Genomic DNA, 19199 nt, shown 5'->3' on the forward strand with positions numbered 1-19199 from the left:
AAGACTCTAAGCTCCAGCATGCCCCGCGCGCCCCGCCTCGCCGCTGGCTCAGCCGCCCGGGAAGCTGGCGCGTGCCCGCAGCAGGTGAGACGCCCCCCAGCACCGACCCGGGGGGTGGGGGGGAGGGACTGGCGCACCCATGTGTCCCCGGCGGGGCGGGGCTGCGGGCACCCGCTTGGCAGCAGTGCCAGGCTCCCGCCAGGGCCCAGCCACGGGCCCAGCTGCAGGGAGACGCGGGTGCTTCCTTTGTCCGCTGGCTTCCAAGCGCTACCCTGAGTGCGTCTCTCTCCTGCCGGGGGTGGGGGGGCTCTACCCCCTTCCCCCACCCCCGCGCCCCGATCCCTCCCATGCAGCGAGTTTATTAATCGCTTCGCGTCTCCAGCGCTTGCAAATGGCAAATCGCTGCAAAGCGCCAGGCGTGTTGTCCCTGCTTCTGAAAGATTTAATTATTGCGGGGGAGGGGGGGTGACTTGCCTCCCGCTCCTACTTCTGTAGAAGCAGCAAAGAATCCTGTGGCACCTTATAGACTAACAGATGTTTTGCAGCATGAGCTTTCGTGGGTGAATACCCACTTCTTCGGATGCAAGCAGTGAAGAAGCTCCTACTTCTGAAAACCCTCAGGGGCCGGCTATGGGGCCCAGTTTGCATGCGCCCCTATTAGGCTCGGGAGGGGGAGGGGGTGCGCAGCAGGTTGAGTTACCCGTCCGTTCCCCAGGAGACGTGCATATTAATGACCCCGAGCGCTATTGCAAAGGGTGCCAGAGTGCGGGCACCTTGGTGGTTCTGCACGTGCTAGACCAGGAGTCAGGGACTCAGGTTCCGTGAGGGGCGAACAAGAGTGAAGTTTCGGTGTGAGTTAGCGCTGCCAGGTCAAAGTGCTAGAGTTGAAGTGATACTGCGCCTTAACATGGATGCAGCTATAGCAGCATATAAATATCCTTTTTGTAAGCGCTCCCATGCATATGGGGAATAAACTTTCCCAGTATAAGCTGCCTTTATACCTCCATAAGCATGCCAGGGTTTGGACTGATTTAACTCTTTTGGTTTTAAACACGAAAGCACACCCCTCGCCCTTACGCTGGTACCCAACCTCTGTGCAGACCGGGCCTGGGACATTTATACTCTTCCTCTCCTGCTGACTTTTGGCAGTTGCATATTTCCACAGAACATGTCGGGGCAGCTTTAAAGCAGCCCTGCTCCCCGCACGGGGGTGGATTCTTAATAAATCTCTGCAAAGCCCTTTTACCTACTGTACGTCCTTACGGAAGTATGTCACGTATAATTGCTTCAACTCTTCATTAAACAGACACCAAGTACTACACAGATGAGACGAATAATTCCAGCTCGCTCCATTCTGAGTGTTTACACAATGGCTCTGAACTTCCCTAGCTCACAGAGTTAACTGCGTTCACGTGACTTTGGGAAAAAAAGTAATTTTTAGCCGGGTTTCATATCCTGTCTATGACTATGCATGACACCAAGTGTTATAGCTGGGCAGTAACCACGGCATCTCCCTCTGTCTTGTTTTAATATGTTCATGTTGTTTATAATATATAGTATGGTCGATCAGATAGGAACACAGACACATCTTTGCTTTTTAATAAAAGCCCCCATTTTAATTCAGTGCAGTGCATGAGTCGTGTGGAGAAAGGATGGTTACGTCAACAGACTGGAATTCAGGAGGTTAGAGTTTGCTTCCTGTGTAACCTTGGGCAAGTCAGCTATTCTTTCTGTGCCTCAGTTGGCCTCTGTAAAATGGAAATAATGATACTTCCTTTCTCCCGCCTTTGTGAATTTAGATTGTAAGCTGTGTAGGTATTTGGATTGTAAACTCTCTCTTATTTGGGGTATGTACAACACCCAGCACATTGAGACCTTGATTTTGACTAATGATCATATATATAATGATTATATCAGGATCTCAGAGTTACAAACACCAGCGTTATGTACTGACCAGTGAACCACACATCTCATTTGAAACCGGAAGTATACAGAAACCACACACACACAAAAGGCAAATGCAAATGCAATACAGTACTGTGTTAAATGTAAACTACATTAAAAAAAGGAAAGTAGCATTTTTCTTCTGCATAGTAAAATTTGAAAGCTGTATAAGTCAATGATCAGTTGTAAACTTTTGAAAGAACAACCAGCACGTTTTGTTCAGAGTTACAGACATTTCAGAGTTACGACCAATCTCCATTTCCGAAGTGTTCGTAACTCTGTGGTTCCACTGTATTATAATTCATCATTTGAGTGTCAGAAGGCCACTAGGTATTAATTCAAGTGTTTTGCTCGTGTTAGCACAAAGGATGAATTGCCCAAAAATCCATGCTGGACGGGGTGGCATTCTCTTATTGAAAATGTTTGTGATCTAATCAGGATGTATTATGACTTAGATGGCCAATTGCAGAACACAAATGGTGTCTTGCAAAGCATGAATACTTATGATTCATAAACACAGTCCAAGAAAAGAGAGTTGGGTTAGTTAAATGATTCACTGACCAAAACTGGGACTATATTCATAGTGAGTGGTATCCATAAGGGATAACTCAACTGGCTCTAAGATACAATAAAATTAAAAAAAAAAAGGAAGCATTTCTTCACACAATGCACAGTCAACCTGTGGAACTCCTTGCCAGAGGATGTTGTGAAGGCCAAAAAAAACCAAACCTAGATAAATTAATGGTGGATAGGTCCATCAATGGCTGTTAGCCAGGATGGGCAGGGATGGTGTCCCTAGCTGCTGTTTGCCAGAGGCTGGGAGTGGATGACAGGGGATGGGTCACTTGATGATTGCCTGTTCTGTTCTGTTCATTCCCTCTGGGGCACCTGGCATTGGCCACTGCTGGGGGACAGGATACTGGGCTAGATGGACCTTTGGTCTGACCCAGCATGGCCATTCTTATGTTCTTATGGTAACAAACTGGTAGGGGCAATCACTGCTTGCTGCTGGCTGGAGTCAGAACTAATCACTTCTGTGTCATCAACCCTCCACTGCCTATAGCTAATGGAGAATCTCCTATCTGCAGTGGTGAGGGCCTGTCCTGTTGGTAAGGGGAAGTTATGTCCATCTAGGGCCTTGTCTACACTAGAAAACTACGTTGTGTTACCTACCACCGTGTTACTCATGACTTTGCAGTCAGTGTGGACGGGTAATGTCATGTTGAACATTGTGTCCGCTGAATGTGGGTACACCATTAAAGAAGACCGTCCCTTACCGTGATGTTCCGAATGGCCATAGGTTTGTTGCATGTTTGCATGTGAACCTACTGAAGATCATATGGTCTTCAAACTTTCTTTGAAAATAGTCACCTTTAGGCCAAGTGCTAAGAAAGTTCCAGCCCAAAGGATTCTTTTTTTTAGAATGCTCTGAAAATGCTCTGGGGCGGTGAGTGGGTAGAAAGAGAGACAAGGCACTTCACAAACCGACCCTGAAATGCAGCCACCTCAGGGGAGGAACAGAGAAGCTGTTTCACACGGCAAAGCAACACCCTTGTTGCAATAGTTTAGGTCCTGTTTTATAACACCGCTTTAGACTATTAAAGCTGTGGTTCCTTTTAAAGGAGGAATATCGCCTTGAGAGTTTACAAGTAGTTGAAAGGTTCGCCTTGCACATGCACAGTAACAGTATTTACTGGGGTTGAAGTAGTGGGGTTCTGTGTGCTGCACAGTTGTATAATGCTGTGAGGGGTAGTGTAGTGTCTGCAGATAATTGAGTTAAAACCTTGAAATTGTACCAGTACGCAGTTACGCAACCCCATCGTCCCACGTGTCGGGTTGGTTCTTTCTTTTAACTAAAGAAGATACATGCAAATGCCTGTGTTAATACACAGTGGAGCTTGCAAAGTTAAACACCGGCAGTTCAGGAAATGAAACGGTGTATGGATCTCAGAACAAAGTTAATTCCATCTCCTTGTTCGTATCTTGTCATTTTGATGGATACGGAGGCTTTTAATGTTTCCCCCTTAATTCATGCAGCATGTTCAGTGTTGAGCGAATGAATGTGACTGTGCTCATGTTAACTCTTGCATTCCCTGCATGGCCTGTGTTTAAATGTGCAAATTTCAACATTGCATTAAGGTAAGGGTTTGCTCTTACACGTGTGTGTATTGTCTGACTAATCTATAGTTTGCCCATTTCCATGGTATGTCTCACTTCCTTTCAACGGGCAGAAATTTGAAGCCTCCCCCAATTAACCAGCCCCCTACCTGGGAAGCAACTGGGAATGGAAAAGAAGGCAACTCCTTAGCTAGCGCTGTCTGAAAAGACGAGACCGGCAATAAGCTCCAAAGGTGAATAAACTTGGGCGCAGGTTGCAGGATTCGGTGCCACAGCACAGGTGTCATGAGCTGCTTCCGCCTTGCTCCCCTAAGCAAGCAGGCCGCTGGGTGATGCACTAGCTAAACTTTCAGCAGGAACGTCTAGGCCAGGGGAACCTTGAAAAGAACAGGTTGTGCTAATCCTGCCTGGTGGTGACAGAGGTGTAGATGGGGAAGGAGGAGGAATTGTGCAGCGCTTTCAGGTCCCCCAGATGAAAGATACTAGGCACAAATTAACATTAGCTGACTTTGGCGCCAACCTGCAACTTTAGGCACCTAAAGACCTTGTAACCCTGACCTCCCTCTCTCGCAGGGTCCCAGAGCTTGGGCTCCAGTCCAAGCCCAAACATCTACACTGCAGTTTTTAGCCCCACAGCCCAAGCCCGCAAGCCTGAGCCACCTGACCCTGGCCAGCTGGTATTTAATAGCTGTGTAGACGTACCCTATGCTGCAATTTTTAGCCCTAAAAGCCCAAGTCATCTGCCCAGGGCCAGCTGCAGCTTTTCCATGGGTCTTGTATCACTGTGGAGAAGTACCCTATGTGTCCCATTTACAATTAAATTGACATTGTCAGGGGAAAAAACAAAGTCCTCCCTTACGTTACAAATTGCCTCTGAGAAGATTAAAAGAGGAAGAGTTTTAAAAATCCAATAAGCTTCTCATGATTGATTCTGTCAGCCTGGTAGGGAAAAACCTGGACAGTCAGTTTCACTTAGGAGCGTAGTCGATTTCAGTGCCTGGCTCTCCTGCACTTGCCCGGCTGTTGTGCTGTCTGGGTAGCAGCCACAGGTGGGGTGGGGGTTCATCTCTTCACCTGCTTCAGTTGAAATCCTTGAAAAAGAGAAGCCACGCAGTGTGTACGTGCGGGTTTAGCGAGTGTAAATGTGCCCGGTCTCACCTGTGCATGTCCCTTTAATTCCTGAACCTCTCTAAGCTCTGCACCTTTCCCTCCTACTGTCGCCTCCCATCTGCCGCCTCCCGGAGTTAGCCAGTTAGCCGAGAGATGCATACAGAAGCACAGGTGTTTGTGTTGAGATAATGCCAGCAGTAGCCCCACTCCCTTGTCCGCTCCAGCTAACCTGTCACTGCAGCCGTCTGAGTTACCCTATCACCTGGCAAAGCCTGACACCTCTCTCCTCGCTCAGCTCCGCTCCAGGGACGGAGAACCTGTAGATGCCCGGGACCGAGGGGGGACCCTGATTCAAACCACCTCCAACCCCCTTCTCACTGGCTTCGTCATCAGAGCAGGATTCCCCTCGTTTTCCACCCCTTGCTCCTTGAACGGCAAGAAGGCTCGGCGACCCACCAGCTGGCTGCGATGGACACGGATCCACCACTGCAGCTGCGTGTCTTCAACCTCAATTGCTGGTAAGTCGCCGTTTGATTGCTCTTCCATTGGACGAGCAGAGTTCAAAACAGACTGGGGGAGGGTGGCTCTCCTGGGCAGTGGGTGCAGGTTCACCCAGGAGAGGCATGACCTACCTTAGCACAGGGATGACGTGCAGCCAGGGGGTCCCTCTGAGCTCTCTCAGCACATCTAGGGGTTAAAGCAGAGGACTTGCGAGCCAGGAGCCCAGCTGCTAGTTTGATGCCTCTCTGTGCCTGAATTCCTGTAAAGTGGGGACGCTAATATATGTCCCTCCACCTCCCAGCAGGGCTGCCATTGTAAAGCGCATGGAGATCCTGGGGTGGGAGATGCTGGCAGTGGCAGCGTTGTCGTTTATCATACGTCAGCCCCTCCAGACTTCTACGCCCTGCAGCTGCCGTTCTCTGGATATTTTCAATCTCACTCGGCTCCCCGAGGAGGTGCCTGGGAATGGGACCTGGTGCCCGTTGTTCACAACCAGGCCACTGGGATGTGTGAGTGAAGTGTCACAAAGCTGGATGCCCCTGTCTTGAGGGGAGGGGGGGGATCTGTCACCAGAGGCAAAGCAGGGCCTCAGTTAACCCATCGCTCCCAACTTAGCTGCAGATCTGCACCCTGCAGTCAGGAGTTACTCAGCTCTGGGGTCTCCATCTTGGTCCCTCCTCCCCCATCCATTTGCAACGAGCTGCCTTCCTGGAACAAGCCCCACTCTTCCCCCCATACAGGGAACCTCAGCACGGCTGTTGGCTCTGTGCCAGCCTCCTCAGCCCAGCCTGACAGCCCTCCCCTGGGCACAGCCGGTCTTTTGTTCCTGTCTCATGCACCAGCAGCACTTGCCTGCCGGCAGACTGTGCGCATTGCGGGTTTGGGCAAGGAAACTGGCTCCACTAGTGTGTGTTGGGTACACGCTGCCCCGATTCCCAAGCATGCATGCAAAGCACCTTATGGGACCCATGCAGGAGTCAGGCCCGGCCTGCAAACACGGCCTCCCGCAAGGGCTCTCATCTTGCGTATGGCTTCGTGGAGTCGTAGGCGTTAGACCTGACCAGGGCCCTGAAGCTCTATTGAATTCAAATCCCCTCCACTCCTCCTCTCTCTCAGTCCTGTGTCTGGTCTGATTTTAAACCTGGCTGCTCCTGGTTCTCCTTGCGCGCCTCCTTCTCCCAAACCTCAGATTTGGCGTCCTCCTGTAGGCCGGAAATTGGTGCCCAGGGCAACCACCCTGCTTGCCCCTCTGTCCCCGCAGGCTGGCCCTGGAGGAGTCTCTCTTGCTTTGAAGCTGAGGTGAGCGTGCAAGAGGCTGAAGGAAACTTCCTGTCCCTTTTGCATCCCTGCCTCAAGCAGGCCAGGGCTGGGGCTCTAGACGGCTGCGTGTTTGGAGGGCGATCCTTGCCATTCAGGGGTCTCCCAGCACTGGGCACCCCTCCCTAGATGCCTTTCCCTGTCACTGCTCAAGGCACTAGGGGCCTGAGCCGCGCTAGTTGGAGGAGGAGGTGATCCTCTGTCAAGGATGCCCGTCACAGCCTCTCCTTTCTTCCCCGCAGGGCGATTCGCTACTTGAGCAAGCTGCGGCAGGAGCGCATTGGGATGATTGGCGACACGCTTGGCCAGGAGGGGTTCGACCTGGCACTCTTACAGGAGGTGAGGGCTCAGGGAGGTCAGAGTGTGGGAAGTGATGCGGGCTGGGAGTTGGAGTGGGGGTGAAGGAGGGAGAGGGCGAGGGCCATGGAAGCAGGTGGGGCTGGGCTGGCTTCTCTTCCGTGACTCGAGTTCCTGCTGTTCTCAGCCTCTCTCCTGCTTCTCCAGGTGTGGAGCGAGAGGGACTATTGTGAGCTGAAACAGAAGCTGACTGTCTGCTACCCCTACTCCCACTACTTCAAAAGGTAAGAGGCGCTGCTGGAGTCCCCGGGTGCTGCTTATCAGAGGGGCCCTGTCAGCAGGTAGCCCTCAATTTTGCAAACTCGCGGGATCTTATCAGAAGCTTTGCGGTCGTTGTTGGTTTTTCTGAAGTCCCAGGTCCTTAACCCGTGTGATTCTCTGAGAATCTCAGCTTAAAAAAAAAGATGGGAGGTTTCTGTCTCTCGTGGTTGCAGAGGAAAGTCTGAAAACACAGCCCTGGCAGCTACGACACCAGGAGACAAAAATAATCTGGAAGGTATTTTTAAAGATCTCATGGCTGCTAAGCCGAGCTCATGGATTGGGATTGGCAATGCTACGTCATGCCGAGGGGTGTGAGCTCTGGGTGAAGGAAGCAGTTGGAGTTTGCCTGGGTTCAGGTTGGCTTTATGGAGCTACAGCTCACTGTAAGATGTCAGGTGCTGCATGAACCTGATGGGGTGCACTGTTAAACAGCTGCCACGTTCCACCCCAAAGATGGCTGCATTTCAGTGACCCGTGAATGCAGTGGTCCGTGAAGCATGCTGGGAGGAAAGGTTCTCTGGAAATGGGAGACACCCTTTCTTTTCCTCAGCAGAAAGCGCCGCCTCTTAATCATAACAAAGTTTGCTGCTGTTAGGCCAGCACTGAACCCTGGCAGGCTGCTACGTGCAGTGTCCTCGCCCCAGGGACCACGGCAGGTGAGCAGCCTTTGCCCCTCTGACACAGAGCCTTGGAGTTGTGACTGGTGAACATTGTCCCCACCCCCATCACCCGAAGACAGTGTATTGGCTGGATGTCGCAAGCTCTCTCCGGAGATTGTCACGGGCCCTTTGTGGCTCCCCTGAGATCCCCGCAGGGAATAGTGACGCTCTCCAGCTGTCTCTGCAGTGCCTGGGACAGTGACACTAGTTTCTTGGTGTTCTCTGGGCGGAGCTCGCCCATGGGGGCAGCTGTGGCATGACCATAAATGGGCAGGCACAAAGGGCTGGAGGCAGCAGATAGCGACTCGCTGAGACAGCAGCTCTCAGGAGCACCCAAGCGGACTTTGTCAGGGAAAAAGGCAAGCAGGGTCATCCCTTCCAGTGCTAGCCCAGCCCTTATGTCTCCTGCCCCCTCAGATACAGCCTGGGACAGGCTTGATATTAAAGGAGTGCTTGTAAGGGGTTCATACATGATGTGTGAATAAATGGCTAGTCAATTGCTGTGGAGTGTCACCCGCCTTCCACATGGACACCCTGATGGGAACAGTCTCTTAGACCTTCCCCACCGGATCTGGGCCTCTTGGGCATAGTGACACATCCCCTCTTGGGTCGAGTAAGAGAGACCCCATGTCAGGCTGGCCGCTTTCTACCCTTCCCAGATCTTTATTTGGTCGCTGCCTTCAACCAGTCTGTGCAATTCCCAGGCTGAGGGCGGTGGGGTTCTGAGCCTTTTCCAGATCTGTTTACCTGCCTGGGGATTTGCATGAGTGAATCCCTCTTTCCCTGGGATACTCTCCCATAACATTTATAGAGTTGATAGAATAGCCTTAAAGCCATCCCATGTCTGTACTAACTGTCCCATCTCCCTCTGCCAGAAGAGAATGCTTAAGGGATACTTAGATTTGCCAGAATGCAATGTTGATTGGTTTATCCTTTCGACCAGTAGTGTTGATATTTATTGTGAAGCATATTTTTCAATTTTGATTGATTTAAAATTTCACAGTTGCACAGGATTGTGATTTTAAGCATTTTTAAAATGTATTATCCATCTGAAATCTTGTAGAAGCTATCATCTATGCTGCACCAGGGACAGCATATAACCCTGGCGTTAGAATCCACAAACTTATGAATGAGGCCCAGTCATCTGGGAGGGAAGGAGACCCCTGTTCCAGTCTCTTCTTAACAGGCAGAGGGAGGATGTGAACCTGGTTCTCCCACATTCCAGGCAAGTGTCGAAACCAGTAGACTATAGAGTGAGTCTAGCACTAGCCTTTGCGGAACTTGTATGTAATTAAAGTGGAACCTGTTCAAGAGGGAAGACTAAGGCCATGGCTACACTTGCAGATGTGCAGCACTGGGAGTTAGGGAAAGCGCTGGTGTGTGGCCACACTGACAGCTACCAGCGCTGCAGTGTGGCCGCATTTGCAGCGCTGTTGGGAGTGGTGCATTATGGGCCGCTATCCCAGCGTTCAAGTGGCTGCAACATGCTTTTCAAAAGAGGGGGGTGGGGTGGAGTGTGACAGGGAGCGGGGGAGAGAGAGAGAGGGGATTTTTGGAGCCGACACTGTGTGTCAGCTGCCTGCCTTGCAAATTCTGTCAGCTCCCTGCCTTGCAAAATCTGACCATTTCCTCCACCCCTCATTCACTCTTAAATGCAAATAGCCTGCAGACCAGATAAGCAGCTGCTCCCATGGTCTCCCTTCCCCCGCCATGCTCCTCCTCAGGCAGCAAGGGGTTCCCTCACCACTGGACTAACAAGTGATTCTACCCCAGCTGTTGGCCCACATAATACTTAGTTAAAGTGGAACAGATTCACCAGGCAGGCGTGAGGGAGCCCTCCCCAACCCAGTTTAGCCCCTAGTCCAACCAGCCCAGTCTTAATTCCTGTCGCTCCCCGTTCACTGAGGAAGGAGCCTCACCACCTAACCCAGGCTTTTGTGGGGGGCCGTTGTTGTGCCTGATTTTCTAGGCATCTCAGAGTGAGGGAGGGTCGTGTGAGTGTTGCCTCTCCTAATTCCCTTTGGGCCACAAGGCTGAGACGGGGAGCAGAGTGGGTAGACTTGGTCCATGCTACAGGCAAACAGCACTGTGAGCGTAAGGGGGCTGAGACTAGGCATGTGACAGGCATAGAGGCCAGAGAGCAGAGGAGGGGGCTGCTGAAAGCGGGCATGCTCGGTCCATACGACAGCCACCTCCCTGAGATCCAGCGAGCTGAGACGGGCCATGCTTTGTGAATGCCAGGAGCATAGACACCAGCGGTGCAGGCCCCTGCCTCAGCCCCAAAGACCCGAGTGGGGAATTGAGAACTCACAATCGCAATGCATGCCATAGACACAGCGCCCTGAGCCTAGGGAGTGGGGTGTCCAAATGGGTGTGCGAGAGCCATTCTGGAGCTCCCCTACTTCCACACTCCTGCTGCGTGGGGGGAAGAAGAGCTCCAAACTCCTTCTCAGGTGCTCAGCTGCTGTCTGCAGCCATCTCTTTTTCCCATGCCGCTGATAGCTGAAGTAGAGGCACGACCTCTGAGTGCATGACTGTTTGGCCACCTCAGACACACGTTCATTCCCAGCTCCATAGCCTCTCTGTGCGTGGGAATGAAGCTCTTCTTTGGGCCAACACGAGCTGCCACACAAACTAGAGCGTTATCTTTGGCACGGAGCTTCCGCATCTGAGTCCAAGCAGCCTGTTTACTCTGGGTGTTTGCTTTGCATGAGCAATGTGCAAGGACACCTGTGAATCCGCTTCCTCGGGATCTGCCTCCAGTTCCGGTATTGTAATGGCCAGGCACTACTCGCACTGCTCGTTCAATGCCGTGACACACACTGGCAAGGTACACTTCATGATCAGCTGACTATCTCTGCTCCCACTTCACTTGCAAATTCGTTCGATTTAGTCTTTGAATATGGCATCATCGTCAGGCATTGCTTTGGTAATGCTGCTAGCACAGTGGGGTTCCAAACTGCATTTGGACATTGTGCCTGTGGGCTCTCTCACCAAATTTGATTGATTCTTCATTTGCATAATTGTCACCAACAACAGCCATGGATACTGTTCAGCAACTGACCACGCCTTGAATACTGTGCACAGTTCTGGTCACTCCCACCCCCCCTCAAAAAAGATATGTTAGAAATGGAAAAGGTACAGAGAAGGGCAACAAACATGATTAAAGGTATGGAATAGCTTCCATCTGAGGAGAGATTAAAAAGACTGGGACTGTTCAGCTTGGAAAAGACACCTGAGGGGGAACATGCTAGAGGTCCATACAATCAGGAATGGTGTGGAGAAGGTGACTAGGGAAGTGTTAATTACCTGTTCACAAGAACCAGGGGTTACCCGATGAAATGAACAGGCAGCAGGTTTAGAACAACCATAAGGACGTACCTTGTCACACAACGTACAGCCAACCTGTGATACAAGGTGGCTTAACCACTGACAGATTTTTCTCCAGCCAAGAGGGCACGTTGCTCTTTTGGTATTTCTCAGAGATCCATCCCAAGTTGAAGAGGGAAAGGGGGGCAGGTGCCAGCTCATACTTCATCAGACTCTGGCTATCAGCATCTCTGGACTGGACAATAACCATCAGCTTGCTGGATATCTGACCATCAATAACGGCTTGTGCTGTCTGCGTCTTCTTTTGTTCAACTGTGATTACCAAATGATTTGCGATTATGCTGTTTATGGGATCAAAAGAGGCCTACCTCCCCCCTTTGTAGCCTACTAGTTACAAACTGCTTCGTTTCTTGTGTGCCATTCGCTCTGGTCTTGCACAAGCTTTCTGCAGTTTCAGGTGGGGCCACAATAGATGTTGCAGCATTCACAAGTGGCTGGCTGTTGTCTGGGCTTGTTTCAGGGTCATTCTTTCAGTCACGACTTTTATACTATCTTGGACAGCAGCAGCCATGCACTTTGTGGTGGCTTCTTTGTGGCGATCTACTGCTGAAGGCTGCATTCCACACCTTTGTTTGTCATCACTGCTACAGCTGCCTTAAAATGCATAGTCAGGTAATACTGGGTCAGAGCCTTATCCTTTGGGCAAAGATGCTGATGCTTCCCACAGTCCTTGCTGAGAGATTGCTTGATGGCCATGTCATGCCATACACCACTGAAGGGTCTGGCAATCCAGTACTGTGTTCCCTATCAACTGGGACATATATATCTGGCTTCTCATCCTCCACAAGTCTGTCTTCTGTTACCTTTACACAACCCCATCTTGCCTCATTCACATGACCACATTGGAAGTCAAGTGGAATCATCTCTGCCAATGTCTCAAGCTCTGTGGACGTGTTATCTCTCTTTGTTGCTACGTAATCCACCAGCAGTTGGGAGAATCCCGTGACATAGTTCTCCCAGAGCAGACACTCTGTGGAGTAGATGGTGCAACTCGGTGGTCGAAGCAGAACCAAAGGGCAGAACCGGAGGCGTGATCAGGAGACAAGCCAGTGGTCAGAGCCAGGAGTTAGGAGTCAGAGGAAGGCAGGGACAAGGACTGGAGTGGAACAGGCATGAGATGAAGCAAGGGCTGAACAAGAAGCTCGTCTGCTGTGTTGCTCTGTGTGCCAGGCTTAAATAGGGACCTGTTGGCCCTTCTGTCCAATCAGAGAGCACAGTCACTTAGTGAGGGTTTATTGGGCCCAGCCAAGCTCATTAGGTTGCTAGGTGATGGTGCCCAGAACCAGCTGAGGTCCTGACAGTCTCTGAACAGTTTTTTCCTTGGATAACATGTGTATCCATGAGCTGGTGGAGCGACTGGGTACTCTGCCAGAGCATTCTGTGCTTCCACGCTGTTTTCTCCATGTGCTGGCTCCACATCTTCAAACGCTTCAACACGTGCTTGAGCTTTCTCCAAGATGGGGCTTGTCTCCTCTTCTGGAAGAACGTTGTTCATGGGATCGCCAGGTGCCAGCCACTTCCAGCGATGCGTTGCCTCATTCATAAGTTTGTGGATTATAACGCCAGGGTTATATGCTGTCCCTCTTAGAGCATGGCAGATGATTGATGCAGCATAGATGATGGCTTCCACAAGGATGTCTTCAAACCCACTTTCCTGCATCACACTGCCCACATCACCCATGCCATTCATTGCACAATACATGTCTCCCATCTCAAGGCAGCCATTGTCAAATTCCCTTTGAGTCCTCCATTTAATCAACTGTGCTTTGCAGGAAGTTGCTTCATCATAAGTCTAGACCTGGCCTAGAGTGGAGAACATACCCAGAAAGTATTTCATTGAGGTGTACACTGCATTAATATCAGTAGCAAGTGCAGCAAGCATTGGATGGCAGCCAATATGCATAAACTATAAAACAGCGACAAAAACTTTTCTCCAGTCAGTCCTTTCCACGAATACTGACAAATATTTGGACACATTACATGGTACAAACAGGCTCATGCTGTCGCGTGACTACAGACTACTGCTTTAACCACAAGCAAAAAAAGTACAGGAACATGCATCAAATATATCACCTGGTGCTAAATATTTCCCAGACAGCACTATTTTGCATAAAGAGTTGCATGATCAATTGTACATAGACGTTTTCTGCCAATTTTGGTCAAATTTAAGACTGTGTTTCTTCGAGTTATGGCCCTTTTGGGGATTTGATGGGGTTTTGTTCAGCCTCAGTGCCCAACATTTAAACATTTACGTGATATAGAAAAACTGCACCACTTCCAGCATCTGTATCCACCTTGGTGCTGCACCAGATACATGCATCACATGTGATAGCAATGACATTTTTCTAGCCGATCGCTTACCCTAACTCATTAATAAGACCCCTTTTAAAATCTGCCTGGGAGACTGCTGACCCCCCAGTCCACTGCTATATAACCCCAGCCCCACTCCCCTCCCAAAGCCAGGAATAGAACCCAGGAGTCCTGACACCTCGCCCCTGCTGCTAGACCCCCACTCCGGGAGTTTTGCTCAGTAACGCCACCTAGTGGCCCCCAAGGGCAGGGCGACAAGGCGGCGCTGCTCTGGCTGAAGATGGTGACTGTAGTTTCTCTTTCATAGTGGGGTGATTGGCAGTGGGCTCTGCGTGTTCTCCAGATACCCAATCCTGGACACCTTCCTGTACCAGTACTCCCTGAACGGCTACCCCTACATGGTGAGTGCAGGGGGCCGGCCGCCACGGGGGCTGCTTACGGCCAAGGCACTGGCGGGGGGGCCCTTTCCAGCGACGCTCGGATTGTAACCAGCCTTCTCTCTCTCCTCTCCTGTCCCGGCAGCTCCAGCATGGGGACTGGTTCTGCGGCAAGGCCGTGGGGCTCCTCATCATCAAGATCTGTGGGATTATCTTCCACGTGTATGTGACCCACGTGAGTCTCACTGCAGGGAAGGTGGGGGTGGGGGTGGGGGCCAAGGATCTGACAGAGACTGGGAGTCACTGGAAAAACACCGTGCAGTCTAGCTTGAGATGTCTCAAGCCATGGGGTCTCTCACTATTTCCCTTGGAAGACCGTTCCACCAGCAGGAAAGGGTTCTTGATTGCCCTTTGCTCAATTTCACCCCACTAGCCCCAGCTGAGCCCCCTTAGACAATCAGTCCCCCCCCCCCAACATTCACCCCTCCCACACAGCAGCATTGCTGTTCTGACATGGGACAGGAAAGAAGTTTGGATGCTCGGGGCACCCCCTGCTGGCACAGATCTTGGAAACAAGACTGCCAGCGAGAGGGGCTCCGTTAGTGCCAGGTGTGATGGGAGCCCGTACCATGCACTAACCAGCAATATCCGGTCATTACCCAGCAGGGCTGGATTCAGCCCTAGAGGCGAAAAGCCATCTCTCCTTCTCCATCCAGTGCCTCTTGCCTCGTCTCCTTGCCTCGAGACATCTAAAGCCAGACTGCATGGAGCCTGGGAGCACACCGGGCATTGGGATAGGGTGGACGAGAGCTAGGCTCCCAGTGTCTGTCCCCGAGCGCCTGGATTCATTGCCTGTGTCCTCCCTTCCCCCAGCTCCTTGCGGAGTACTGCCGGGACAAGGACGCTTACCTCCCCCATCGAGTGGTGCAGGCCTGGGAGCTGGCTCAGTTCATACAGTGAGTAAAGCAGAGATGCCCCCCGTGGGCTCGTCGCCAGTGGGATCTTGTTTGTACCCTGGTGTCTCATCTAGGGAACAAAGGGGCATTAGCAGGGGAGCTCAGAACTACTCCAGACCCGGCCACTCCCCACAGGGGGTGCTGTAGAAAACGCTGTGGGTGCATCAGCTGTGGGAGAAGCCCCCAGCTACTCCAGTCCCTGGCTCTCTCAGCAGGGGGTGCCATAGGGAGCGTGACGGGGGGGCTAGCTCGCTCTCTGGCCGCACCGAGTGACTCTGCCCCGTCCCCTCAGGCACACCTCGAAGGGAGCAGACGTGGTGCTGCTCGGTGGGGATTTGAACATGCACCCCGGGGACGTGGGGATCCGGCTGCTGCGAGGCTGGACAGGGCTGCGGGACTCCTTCGCCGACACAGAGAGGTTCGAGGTAAGGGCTTCCCTGTAGGGCCTGGGCAGGGAGGAGCTGCTGCGAGGGAGATGGGCGGGCGTGCAGGACTGGCTGGCGCGGCAGGGGGCACAGACAGTTAATACCTGCAGCAGGTGAACCCAGAAGCTGGGCTCCCCTCCCACCTGCTGACCCTCCTTTGCACCCTGAGCGCCCCCAAGCTCCCTTCCCTGGCCTGCTGTCTCCCAGCCACCAGCCTGGCTGCAGTCCCTGTAAGAGTCCAGAGCCCCTGCCCCTCAGCGGGCCACTGGCTCTCCTCCCCACCCCCTCTGGGAGAAGGGCAGGGTCTGGTCCGTCAGGAGGGGCACCGACTGACCTTGTGTTGGCTCCCAGGGCTGTGAGGATGGCTTCACCCTGGTCCCAGCCAACTGTTTCATCAACAAGGAGGAGCTGCTGCCCTTCCCGCTGGGAATCCGCATCGACTACGTTCTCTACAAGGTACGTGGGGCGGAGACGGGAGGTGACCTGCCCAAGGCCACGGGCTGCGTCCAGGGCAGAGCTGGGAACAGGGCCCCGGGCTGCGTCCTGGCGCCGGGAACTGCCCAGCAGGCCGCATTGCCTCCTGCCTCCCAACACTGCGAGCCAGACAGGAGAGGCAGAAGAGGCCTGTCTGGGTCTGGTCCGTCCCACACACTCACTCTGTTCTCCAGGATGTTGTTCTGGCTGCTTCGGCCCCAGAGGCAGCGGCCTTTCCAGAGCAGGTCTGTGCCTGTTACGTACCCGAGCGTCAGGGGCTGTTGGGCTCAAATGCTGCTTTGCGTTGGTAGAGCACAGTGTTGTTACGCTGTTACCACCACCAAGGTCTTATGTACAGCGTTTTTCATCCATAGACCTCAAAGCACTTTTACCAATGAGGTCAATAGCATTAGCCCCATTTTGCAGATGGGGAAACTGAGGCATGGGGTGATGATTTGCCTGAGGTCACTGAGCAGGCCAAGGGCAGAGCTGGGAATAGACCCTCGGTCTCCTGAGACCTAGTCCAGTGCTCTGTCCACTAGGCAGCACTGCCTCCCATCTTATATAGTAGATCTTGCTGGTTTTGAAGTCCCTTAGCCAAAATCCATAGCCCTTGCACTGTGGGAGTCTTCCTGCTTTTCAGATCTGAGCAGGTGGGCACCGTGGACTGAACGCAGGCCTGGGACGCAGGAAGGCCTTAGTTATAACCCCAGCTCCTGCCACTTGCTCGCTGTATGGCCTTGGGCGACATTGCTGCCCTGCTCGGTCTGTAACTTGAGGGTGGAGCTCAGCTCTGTCAGCCCTCTGGACAGCGGGGAAATATTGCCAGTAAAAACTCCCCATCTCGAGATGTTTCTGTGTGGTTAGAGCAGGGCACTCAGCCTCCCAGCTCCCACTTCAGCCTCTGGGCCACGGAGCAGCAGATTTCACTTCCATCAAGTGGGCCACGGCCCATGACAGGCTGAGGAGGGGCCGTGGGGAGAATGGCCCCCGGGCCTGTGTAGCACTGTGCTCCATCACCCACCATCTTCCCTTCCCCTAGGGACTGTCTCGCTTTGTGGTGAAGTGTGACAGCCTCGTGACCACCACGGGCACCGCCCCCGGCAAGAGCATTCCCTACTCGGACCACGAAGCCGTCATCGCTACACTGTGCGTGAAGCCACGAGAGGAGGCCAAGGGCTCGAGCGGCAGCGCAGTCGGTGAGTGCCTGGGCCGCTCAGACCTCGCCAACGGGGGCGCAGCTGGCTCAGAGAGGGCAGCCCAGGGCCTGGAGCACTGGGATCTTGAGAGAGCTCTGCCAGCTGGGTCAGCCTGCCAAGGCATTAGGTGGGCCTCTGACCGCAGCCACTTCAGGGCCCTTCTTCCAGGCTCTGCAGGAACGAGGCCACGATAGCAGATGGACTGTGCAGGCCGTTAGCAAACCCCAAGAGAGCAATCAAGGGAATGGCTGGGTTTGATCCCAGAGCCCGATCCTTTCCGTCCAGCTGGCGCTAGGAATCTCACATCGCATGGCAAGAAAAAGACCCAGAATGCATAGAGCCCAGCAGTGAAGCAAAGCACTGTGGGATACCTGCCCAGAATGCCCTGCACTTACTCTGCACAAAGCTCCATCCTGAAGCAGAAAACGGCGTATGCCGGGTACCGCATTGACAGCAGGCACCAGTTAGCGTGCAAAAACTCAGTGCAAATTAATCCCCCCGCATAGACAAGGCCTTAGCAGTCCCACTGATTGCCTTATCGGCACGGTGCATCTCTCCGGCGGGTAAGACACCGTGAGCCCCTGGGGAGGCTGGGGCTGTATCTGAGGCAGCCTGGCTGGCTGGGAGGAGCCATCCCACACGGTGACTAAGCCCCCGTTTTCTCTTGCAGAGCCGGAGCTGGTGGACGTGGTGAACGAGGCCCGGACAGAGGTGCGGGTGGGGCTGCACACCGCCGAGCGCCAGCGCTACTCCAATGGCCGCATGGGCATCCTGGCCCTGCTCCTGCTGCTCCTGCAGGGGGCCATGGGCCTGAGCTCCCTGGTGGGCTGGGACTCCCCGCAGCCCTTCCCCAAGTTCTCCTTCTCCCTGCTGAGTTTGCTGGCCACGGTGGTGCTGCTGCTCTCGATGGTGCTGTACGTCTTCCACACCATCGAGGTGAAGATGCTGCAGGGGACGGAGGAGCAGATGAGGCTGGCGCTCCAGGCGCTGCAGGACAAGCTCAGCTCCATGTAGGACAGCGGTTGGGGGGTGGTGTGAGTGGATCAAGAGGCTCCTGGGTGCTCAGTGGATGGCACTGCCAGCTGGCAGCAGCTACTCTGGAGAGCAGGGGGAGGGCAGGCGGTTTCCTTTGCACTGGATTGCTCCACAGACCTTTTTATGGTTAACTTGATTTTTAAACAAGCGGCATTTGGTATCTTACTGATTACAGCAGGTTTTCTATCGCTGCCTTTTAGAGTTAAATAAACTTTCTGAACAGATGTTTGTATTCACCCCTTTAAGAGACTGAGTGCTTTTAACACTGCTAACACGAGGTGGGGTGTTAGTCACGGGAGATCTCTCGAAGGGGCATCTTCATAGGAAAGAACAGAGACTGCTGTTCCCCTCGACGCACGCGGGGATAGGACAGGCCTGTTGGTAATACAGTTAGACTTGTCTGGCGGTGACTGAGGGTATGTGTCTACACTGCAGTTGCTGGTTGCGACTGTAGCGTGTGTAGACATACAGGAGCTAGCTTTAATCCAGCTAGTTCACATACCGGAGCAGTGAAACCCGAGTCATTACCCAGGGTTCTGGGCCAGTGTGAACAGCCTGTGCTGCTCCAGATTCACCGCTCCAGTACCCAAGCTGGGTCAGTTAAAGCTAGCTTGCGTATGTCTGCCCAAGCTGCGATCCGCTCCCCATGACTGCAGTGTAGACAGACCCGTATTGCGGCTCTGCTCTCCAATGTCGTTAACTTCTGAACTAGGCCGTCCCGATGGAATCCCTGCTTCAGCACTACGATGAAACATGCCGCCCTTTG

General features: G+C 52.9%; 1 protein-coding gene across 1 annotated transcript; it reads left to right on the top strand.

Annotated features, from left to right (window-relative positions):
- SMPD2 (sphingomyelin phosphodiesterase 2) lies at positions 1-18655 on the top strand. Its single transcript, XM_039538280.1, has 11 exons — positions 1-84; positions 5468-5690; positions 7233-7329; positions 7495-7571; positions 14275-14368; positions 14490-14579; positions 15218-15300; positions 15593-15725; positions 16077-16181; positions 17242-17398; positions 18069-18655. The coding sequence occupies exons 2-11, from the start codon at positions 5641-5643 to the stop codon at positions 18410-18412; spliced, it is 1230 nt and encodes a 409-aa protein (XP_039394214.1). The 5' UTR covers positions 1-84; positions 5468-5640; the 3' UTR covers positions 18413-18655.
- The last annotated feature ends 544 nt before the right edge of the window (positions 18656-19199 follow it).

This window comes from Mauremys reevesii, linkage group 4, assembly GCF_016161935.1.
Source record: "Mauremys reevesii isolate NIE-2019 linkage group 4, ASM1616193v1, whole genome shotgun sequence".
NCBI classification, from domain to species: Eukaryota; Metazoa; Chordata; order Testudines; family Geoemydidae; genus Mauremys; species Mauremys reevesii.